Below are 10,766 nucleotides of genomic sequence, written 5' to 3' on the forward strand. Positions count from 1 at the left end.
GTTGTGGACTAATAGGTGCCTATAGGAAATATGGTGCCGGGGTCAAATAACTACATACCGTTAGGTCTATATACAGATCAGCTGAATATTTGGCCTAGTCCTAAAGAGAGTCATAAAACGTTTTTTGGGGGTGATTTATTCTTCCTCACGAGCGCTGGTCTATCTGAGAGGGGAACACAGCTATGACCGACCGACTGTGTCATCAGCCAAGAGGCGTGAGGAGGCGCGTGACACGGACAGAGCTGGATAACACAGAGGTTAAACAGATTTTTTCCTGACATGTCATCAAATATCACGCGCTCCCTCTGATATCTAGGGAAACCTCGGTAGCAGCACATTCTCAAAAGCACAGTGTGTGTGTGTGTGTGTGTGTGTGTGTGTGTGTGTGTGTGTGTGTATGTGTGTGGTAATTGTAACACGAGTGAAACTGGACCAGGGTCCTTCGTGAAGTTTACAAGGTAGACAAGGGTACATTTCTCTCTTGAGGCGTGATATTGAGCGCCCGTCCGTCAGTCCGTCTGTACACACACACACACCATATATGGCAGAATAATTCAAACTGACCAAACAGCGCAAGCGTAGTACACGAAAGGAGGTCAGAAATGAAAAAAACATAACCTTTACGGGCATGATGTGAAAAAGGAGACTAGTCAGCCATTCTAGAGCTTGACAGGTAGAGAAACTAACAGCGGGCACTCGGCTATCGCCTACCCGCATTACACCCCTCCCCTCTCTCAATGTCTGTGTGTGTGTGGGGGGGGGGGGTTGGAAAGCCAGTGCAACTCAATGCGTAAAGTGGGGGCTTCGCTTTACAAAGAACACCATTTGGTGGAGACAGCCACGTGAATGGTGCAGACGGAGACATATGGATTAATCAATAAGCGGATACGCACATCCAAGCTTGCAATGCTAAGCTAAAACAAAATACGCGAGAGGGGAAAAGCGACCCCATCCAATAGTTTTAGTGCTTTTATTCTCGATCGAAGTCTTAAAAAGGGCTAGCACAAACACCCCCCTCTCTCTCCGCCTCCCCCTCTCCTCTTCTCTCTTTCCCTTTTTCTCTACTTTTCCACCGCTGCTTCGTGTGCTGCGCTGCAGCAGAAATCGGCGCGCAGTCAGCTACTATCGGCACTGCAGTGCTACGCTATAGCACAACAAGAGAGAGTAGGAGAGAGGGGGGTAGAGAGAGAAGGGGGGGGCTAGAAGGTGATAATAAGCAATCCAGCGCACACCCCTGCATCCGTGATAATAAAACAAGTCGTGTGTCATATACGATAAAGAGTTGAGGGATACACTGTCCGCACCGCAGAGCGATGACGACATTCACCCACAGTGCGAAGAATAAGCCACCACCAACTGAGATGCTGTTTCTCACTATCAGGGGGGACTCTGTTGTCAATTATGTAGCCTAATCAATGCTATGTTAGAGTCCTTTTTTCCTCTCCGTGCAACACCATTTCCCATTATTTCATAATATATTAAAGACGTTTTTATCCAAAGCGATTTACAGTCATGTGCGCACACATTTTACGCATGGGTGGCGCGGGGATTTGAAACCCCAATCCTGGCATTGCAAGCGCCATGCTCTACCAACTGAGCCATACATGACCACAGCATGTATTATGTTTTCAAACAGGTCAGGGGTCTCATTTATCAATCAATTTGCATGTGCAACAAATTATTGGGATTTATCAAACATATACGCATGTTTTCATTGATAAATCAGAGCCATACTATATTTGTGCGCTCATGAACAAGCGCAACAACCCCGGCTGGAAAGTGCCCTTCATTCACATTTTAGAGTAACAAAAACGCCCTTATTTGCTGTGGGATTAGGAGATGTTGGAACTGGGCCATGATAGTTTCTAAAGTGCAATAGCAAATTTGATCAAATTTATGTAGAGGTGTGCGCAGAATGTTTTAATCTTTTGCAGTGACTTTTTCAAACAAAAAACGCATGCCGCCTATAGCAAGTGCCAAACACTGGCTGCGCATTCTGCAAGATTGATTGTCTATTGAAACATTTAAAAGTAAATGCTGCCTACAGCCAACACAAAATAGGAATTGCTGTTCAATATTTAGTTTATCAATACATGATAAATACATGCTATAGGCTCGGAGATGAAACAGGTTATTATGTCACGCTCCTATCGCTCATTTTACATTTACGTTTTAGTCATTTAGCAGACGCTCTTATCCAGAGCGACTTACAGTTAGTGAGTGCATACATTATTTTTAATTATTTTTTCATACTGCCCCCCCCCCGCTCCTATCGCACAACACTACTGTAGCCTACTAATACTGTCATAGGCTCCCGGACTATTTACTAATATGGATAAATAGTAGATTCATATTTGTTGTGTAGCGGGAATAAACCAGTCATGTCAGAAAGAGTGAGACATGCCCTGCAATATGATTATGATTTAGGCCTATATAATATAAGTAAAATACATATATTAGGCGACATGCTGCTATGCGATCTTATCAACAACAAATGCATCTGTTTTATCATTAGGCCTAGGTTTGAATGTTTTTATGAGCCTCCCATTATTATAATTACCGTGCATCAAACACCTCAATTTCCCCCAAAATAATGTGTTTTCTTGCAATACAGTTGATCAACCACTAGGTGTGCATACGCATGGTCTGAGATTTGCGTGGAGATACAGTATGCACACTTTCCGGTCAAGTTAAAAAATGATAAATACCAACCTTTGCGGAAAAACTGGCGCACGCAAGGTTTAGAGTATTTTCTATGCACAAGCACTTTTGATAAATCACTTCCCTGGTACCTTACTATACTGCAAACCTTTAGGAACCTGACAGACAAGGTCACTTGTGCCCTCACTAACTTATAGGCCAGCAAACTATGCCATTCAGCTAGATTTCACTCCACTTAAAACCAAGGATTCACCATGCTTTCATTCTTCAGTCATTAATTCCCAGCTCTGTTAACATCTCTGTTACAAAGGAAGCCTGCAAGAGACAGCAACACAAGCATCTACAACATCCAGTCACTGAATGACGGCAGGAGGACCGAGTGGGTGGTTTATCTGAGATATTTAGGGCTATGAACGGTTTTTAATGTTTTCCCCCCTGCATGCAGTCTCTTCATACAGGCCAAACCAGGGACCAGGCATGCAGGCGCTGCCCGGTCAATACTGTACACTGTCTTGATGTGCCCAGTTGACAGAAAATACTCTTTTAACACACAATAATCTGGGTCACGGCACAGCTTTGTCTCCGTAAATGGATATGGATCTTTAGAGACAATTAAGCATGAGGAGGGAGAGAGAGGAGGAGAGAACAGGACTATTGTGGTAGCGACTCTGCTATAGTTACATTTAGTACAGCCTCTACCGAGTGGGTTAATCATATTGGCACAGGTGAGGGTGTGCTTCCGCTTCCCTCCAAAGTGTCTGGTGGTGTAAAGTCACGTCTCACTTGGAATAACCCCCTTGATTCTCTTCACAATGTCTTGCAATATGACGTTCAAAATGTGACCGTCCCAAACAACACAAGCTCATCTGTGATTGGTTTACTTCTGTTGTGTTATAAACAGTGGTGGAAAAAGTACTTGATTGTCATACTTGAGTAAAAGTAAAGATACCTTAATAGAAAATGACTCAAGTAAAAGTGAAAGTCACCCAGTAAAATATTACTTGAGTAAAAGTCTAAAAGTATTTGGTTTTAACTGTACTTAATTACAGTGGTGGAAAGAGTACTCAATTGTCATACTTGAGTAAAAGTAAAAAGCACAAGTAAATGCTATACATCAAATTCCTTACATTAATAAGCAAACCAGATGGCACGATTTTCTTATTTTTTATTTTATTTACGGACAGCCAGGGGCACACTCCAACACTCAGACATCATTTACAAACGCAGTATTAGTGTTTAGTTAGTCCACCAGATCAGAGGCAGTAGGGATGACAATGCGTTATATTGATAGGTGTGTGAATTGGACCATATTGCTGATCTGCCTGAGCATTCGAAATGTAACAAGTACTTTTGGATGTCAGGGAAAATGTATGGGAGTAAAAATATATATTTTTTCTTTAGGAATGTAGTGGGAGAAAAAGTTAAAGTTGTCAAAAATATAAATAGTAAAGTACAGATACTTCAAAGTATTTTTTACTTAGTAACTTTAAACCACTGGTTATAGAGCAAGAAACCTTACCCCTGTTTTTTATTATGTTACTAATCAACCACGCAGTGCAAAGCAAAAGTCCATTCAGAAGCATCAGCTTGTTTTGGATCAGCCCACAGTAGGCCTATAGCATTGTAGCCTACAGGACAGGACCATGCAAGCTCAATCATGGAGTGGTTATTTCAGCTTACCGGGCATTTTCTCCATGCACATCACACTGTAAACTCCCTCATCTGTGAAGGTAGTAGTACTAGCCCCAATGATGACATGGGAACACAATACTGCAGGCTTTTGTTTCCCGGGGGTTTGTGTTAGAGGGCGCAACGGGCTTAGAATCAAAGTCTACGTCCTAAAAGGCACCGTATTCCATATAATAGTGCACTTATTTTGACCAGAGTCCTATGAGTAGCCCCGGATAGTTGTTTAGATGATAGAGCAGAGGGGTACTGAGCAGCAATAGGTCTATCCAGTGTTTTCCCTCTCCTGGCTGCAATGACAAAACCAAACTCATTTTAAGTGATTAGAAAAGTAATTTGACATTAGGCTACTTACATCGATTGCATTTATTAATTTCATTTAAGCATTCGAAAATTCAGCTGAAATAACTTCACTTTATAGTCTGAGGGGATAAACGCCAAATGTGGAGAATTCAACGCCCAAACCTGGAGGGTTATCTTGGCAACACTACCTGCTGAGTAAGCCTGGGAATCGACCTAGCTGTAATTTCTCTCTGGGGTAGGGTGACATTGGCCCTAGACACTGATCTAAGGTTAGATTTGCATTCCCTCCTCCTATTGGGTTAGGTTAGCATTGGAGGAGAGTAAACTGATCCTAGATCTGCTTCTGAGGGCAACTTCTATACCTGGAGCTCTCACACTGGCAGTGTCCCAAATGGCACCCTATTCCCTATAGTGCACTACTTTTGACCAGACCAATAGGACTCTGGTCAAAAGAAGTGCACTATTATAGGGAATACGGTGCCTTTTAGGACGTAGACTTTGATTCTAAGCCGGTTGCGCCCTCTAACACAAACCCCCGGGAAACAAAAGCCTGCAGTATTGTGTTCCCATGGAGACAGCATCCTTGGAGGTCAGGTAGAGGGCACCACCCCAGAAAGACAACATCAGGTGAGTTAATCGCATAGAATTAGACTTAGTAGAACAGATACACAGCTCTAAAAACCCACCGAATTGCATAGATAGAATGTCCATTCTACCAAGGACATGCGTTTAGAAGGACGAGGAGCTATAGCCGCCCGCAGGACGACTTTTGATATAAATTACGCCTGTTGTGTGACGGTGAATATTCTAGTGTCACTCCATGTACGAAGACCTCAGGCTTAAACAGAAGCAATCAGTCCTATACAGACCATTGATGATTATACCATTTTTAATCAAGAGCGGAATTCCTTAGTTTCCTTCTCTTGACACCTTACCTTACACCTTAAATAGGTCTGTGTGTTCTCTATAGAACGCCTTGGTTCTACTAATTCTATTTCTATGTCAAGCCTTCACCTGTGATAGCCTACTGTCGCCTGGCTCCAGAATACAGCATAGCATATATCCTGTTGCCAGGGAACCACATGCATTCAGTGTCACCCGCGTGAAGGTGTTAATTTGTGTTTGTGAGCCGTTGTAACAGGTAAGGTTACAGGCCTGGCCTGCATATCCTCAACAGTCAACACATTTCAGCCAACAGTTCCTGGTTATGAATGCTCCCTCATCTCCGCAGATGCGTAGTCCTAACTGAATACTCATACAGATGTGTCTTTGTTCATTTGTCACAGGTGCAGGCCTGTTGATGTCCCTGTTTTCACACACAGATAGCCTATCAGCTTGAAAGAAAACAGTGGGTAGCCTTCAATAAAAAAGCCACCACACTGAAGATAATAGGCTATATGGTTTGTCATGTTGAAGGGGAATAACCAACCGCTGGGGCGTCATACATACAGGGCCACATGTGACACCGGCCTACTGTATGTCACCAACATGGCTGACTAGGCCTACACTGTAAAGGGGTTACTGTGAATTTGTCAGTAGCTTACAGGCAGCTCAGTGGCAAGTACAATTCTGTATTTCATATTACAGTTCACAGTATCAAAGCAAGTACTGCGTAATGACACACAGTACAATACCATAAAATTGACTATATTATACTTTTAAAAAGATAATGCTACCATAATCGGAGTGAATAAATGAATGACTGAATTAAATTAGTTTAGAGGTTTGTATTTCACAGTATTTTACTGTAATTACAGTACCGTTCGAAATACAGCAATTTTTCCCGCTCACAACAATTTCCCACAATGACCATAATTTACAGTATGCTGCTGTAAAACATTTCAAAGTATTTTACTGTTGATAATACACACAATTACTGTATCATTTACAGTTTTCCATTAGTGTATGTCAACACAAGCAAAATGAGATAGGCAATTGATAGGCAACTGTAAACAATTGGTCAGTCAACATACAGAGGCAAGCAAAGCATTAATTCAAAATGTTGGTTGGCAACAAAACCCTAAACTAACTAAGCCTAAAATAACCCTTCACTTGTATAAATTGCGACTGTGGGAGAGGAGATGGAGATGTTGATTGGCGGGAAAGACAGGTGCAATGGTGACAGGTAGGTTGTTCAAACAGCAGGAGAGCATGGTCAAAGGTTTAGGTCTAGATTAGAATGAAAAGTGAGTTAATTAAGTAATTTCTGTGGAGGGCACAAACATTACAAAGGTTCCATTCATTAACGATTAACTTCTTTAGGTTTTAACCTTATTTGAGTTAGATAAGTGGACACTGGACTAGTTTACAAAACTAGCTGCTTAAAATGCGCGAAAATCACAGCCAGGGTGCGCAAAACGCGGGTAGCCTATAGACTGGAGAGGGAAGCAGCACGAGAAGGCTTGTTAAAACCCAAAAGTTATTGGTGTGAAGAGATAAATTGAGAGGAGGTAAAGAGAAGGGGTGAAAGTGAGATGGAGAGAGTGAAAGGCAAGGAGAGAGAGTGAAAGGCAAGGAGAAAGAGAGAGATGCGCAACGGGGGAGTGGACAGTGCGGAAGACGAGAGAGTGAGCGAGAAGAGATAATGCGCTAATCGAGATTGAATGATGCGCTCGATGACAACGGGCGCTAGAGGTCCACAAAGAACGACAATTTAATCAAGCGTGGGAAAGCGTGTGTGTGTGTGTGTGGGGGGGTAGTATGCAGTACGCTCGAGACGCAGTGGTAACCGGGAAATAATGCGTAAAAATGGAGAAGGAGAGAGGGACGAGGTACATGGGAGAGGGTCTCCCCACACAACTGTAATAGCGTACTGTGGAGCTAAATTAAATAATTTATAAAAATAGAGAAAATAACACACCATAGGCCACAACAGTCCATTTCCAATCGGCAACATCATTTCTAGGCACACCAGCACTGGTCTGAGTTGGCTGCTTTTTGGAAATCCCTAACCGATGTTTATGACAGTCACTGTTCTTTTTCTTCCAACTAATTTTCATTGACTATCAAAGCGAACATCACCATCATTCTGACAAGAACACAATGAACACCATTCCAACACACCCTCCCTCATCATCGTATTAACTTTGGACATAGCAGTCAACTTTCATAGACTGCAGTCTGTACACATGACGTCCATTATAAAATACGTCAGGGATATTCAATATATAGCCTAAATAAGCAGTAGGCTATGCGGGATCTCCCTCTTCTAAATCCAGTTTAACATTCCAGTGCACTTGCAATAGACTTTTGTGGGACGGCAAAACATTTTCAAGAGGAAATGTCACAACGAGAGAGAGAGAGAGAGAGAGAGAGAGAGAGAGAGAGAGAGAGAGAGAGAGAGAGAGAGAGAGAGAGAGAGAGAGAGAGAGGACTCACCTTGGCATTCTTGGAAGAATATGGATCCTCAAAAAGATTCCAGAAATAGGGTTGCCACACACTCCACCAGCTCCTCTTGCGCCCGTCTTCATGCAGGCACAGCCTCTTGAGCTCTCCGTCCGCAGTCAGCTCCAGGTCGTCTTCCGGCTCCTCTGGCTCGGGCTGCTCGAAGCTGTCCAGCGCCTCTTCGGCATCCCTGTGTTGACGGTAGTTCATCCAGCAGCACGCCTCCACGTCCGTCTCGTCGATGCCCCAGAAGGCGAGTTCCTCCTCGAACAGTGGTCCGCACACATCGTTGGGACAGTGAAGCTTGCCTGTGCGGTAGTAGTTGAGGATGAATGTGAATGTGCCGGGGTGGCGGTCGAAGAAGAACTCGTCGATTTTGGGGTCGTAGTCGAAGTTGCTAAACGCGTCCGGATCGGTAAGCCAAGATAAGCGGGTACCGGGCAACGTCTTGAGGGTGCTGCGGTAAGTCTCGTGTCGCACCCCTCCGCAGTTTATTACGATTTTCTCGCTGTCTGACGGACAAGTCATGTCTGCACTGTAACATGCTTTGTTGGGCGACTTGTTCCCACCCTTGCGTCCTTTGAAAGAGGAGACACACACCGAACTGAGCATAGGGTGAAAAAGGGAGGGAGAGGAAGAGAGATAGAACACAAGGGGGAGGGGGGAAGGAGGAGTCTGTGGAGAGGGAAAGAGAGAGGGGTAGAATATTTAGTGGAAAAGGATGGAGTATGGTTTTGATTTTTTAACATGAGGGTCAAATCTACAAATGAGGGTAAAATCTTTGAAATACAAATAGACCATAGCTTATCATGTGTGCACTGACTGCACCATACATACAGTTGAAGTCGGAAGTTTACATACACCTTAGCCAAATACATTTCAACAATTCCTGACATTTAATCCTAGTAAAAATTCCCTGTCTTAGGTCAGTTAGGATCACCACTTTATTTTAAGAATGTGAAATGTCAGAATAATTGTAGAGAGAATGATTTATTTAAGCTTTTATTTATTTCATCACATTCCTAGTGGGTCAGAAGCTTACATACACTCAATTAGTACTTGGTAGCATTGAAATTGTTTATCTTGGGTCAAACCTTTTGGGTAGCCTTCCACAAGCTTCCCACAATAAGTTGGGTGAATTTTGGCCCATTCCTCCTGACAGAGCTGGTGTAACTGAGTCAGGTTTGTAGGCCTCCTTGCTCGCACACGCTTTTCCAGTTCTGCCCACACATTGATGGCCACTCCAATACCTTGACTTTGTTGTCCTTAAGCCATTTTGCCACAATTTTGGAAGTATGCTTGGGGTCATTGTCCATTTGGAAGACCCATTTGCGACCAAGCTTTAACTTCTTGACTGATGTCTTGAGATGTTGCTTCAATATATCCACATAATTTTCCTTCCTCATGATGCCATCTATTTTGTGAAGTGCACCAGTCCCTCCTGCAGCAAAGCACCCCCACAGCATGATGCTGCCACCCCCGTGCTTCACAGTTGGGATGGTGTTCTTCGGCTTGCAAGCAGACCCCTTTTTCCTCCAAACATAATGATGGTCATTATGGCCAAACAGTTCTATTTTTGTTTCATCAGACCAGAGGACATTTCTCTAAAAAGTACGATCTTTGTCCCCATGTGCAGTTGCAAACCATAGTCTGGCTTTTTTATGGCGATTTTGGAGCAGTGGCTTCTTCCTTGCTGAGCGGCCTTTCAGGTTATGTCGATATAGGACTCATTTTACTGTGGATATAGATACTTTTGTACCTGTTTCCTCCAGCATCTTCACAAGGTCCTTTTGTTATTCTGGGATTGATTTGCACCAAAGTACGTTCATCTCTAGGAGACAGAATTCCTGAGCGGTATACATTTACATTTACATTTTAGTCATTTAGCAGACGCTCTTATCCAGAGCGACTTACAGTTAGCGCATACATTATTTTATCGAACCCACAACCCTGGCGTTGCAAACGCCATGCTCTACCAACTGAGCTACATCCCCTGCCGGCCATTCCCTCCCCTATCCTGGACGACGCTGGGCCAATTGTGCGCCGCCCCATGGGTCTCCCGGTCGCGGCCGGCTACAACAGAGCCTGGATTCGAACCAGGATCTCTAGTGGCACAGCTAGCACTGCGATGCAGTGCCTTAGACCACTGCGCCACTCGGGAGTATGACGGCTGCTTGATCCCATTGTGTTTATACTTGTGTACTATTGTTTGTACAGATGAACGTGGTACCTTCAGGCGTTTGGAAATTGCTCCCAAGGATGAACCAGACTTGTGGAGGTCTACTATTCTTTTTCTGAGGTCTTGGCTGATTTATTTTGATTTTCCCATGATGTCAAGCAAAGAGGCACTGACTTTGAAGGTAGGCCTTGAAATACATCCACAGGTACACCTCCAATTGACTCAAATGATGTCAATTAGCCTATCAGAAGCTTCTAAAGCCATGCCATCATTTTCTGGAATTTTCCAAGCTATTTAAAGGCACAGTCAACTTAGTGTATGTGTCACGTTTGTTTAAAGACGGGTCGGACCAAGGCGCAGCGTGATATGCGTACATGTTTATTTAACGATAAACACACGACAAAGGAAACGAAACGTGAAGTCCAAAGGTACAACACAACAAACCTTACACGGAACAAGAACCCACAACTAGACAGTGCCAAAAGGCTGCCTAAGTATGATTCCCAATCAGAGACAACGAGCGACAGCTGCCTCTGATTGTGAACCACACCGG

General features: G+C 43.6%; 1 protein-coding gene across 5 annotated transcripts in view; it reads right to left on the reverse strand.

The window, feature by feature from the left end:
* Positions 1–8,646, reverse strand: part of LOC121550361 (potassium voltage-gated channel subfamily C member 1-like) — a 94,538-nt gene extending 85,892 nt beyond the window's left edge. For all 5 annotated transcript variants that reach the window (XM_045210764.1, XM_045210762.1, XM_045210761.1 and 2 more), the window contains exon 1: positions 8,029–8,646. In XM_045210764.1, coding sequence (XP_045066699.1) covers positions 8,029–8,646 — 618 coding nt within the window. The remainder of the gene's footprint in view (positions 1–8,028) is intronic.
* Between the last annotated feature and the right edge of the window lie 2,120 nt (positions 8,647–10,766).

This window comes from Coregonus clupeaformis, chromosome 35, assembly GCF_020615455.1.
Source record: "Coregonus clupeaformis isolate EN_2021a chromosome 35, ASM2061545v1, whole genome shotgun sequence".
In the NCBI taxonomy this organism is placed as follows: Eukaryota; Metazoa; Chordata; class Actinopteri; order Salmoniformes; family Salmonidae; genus Coregonus; species Coregonus clupeaformis.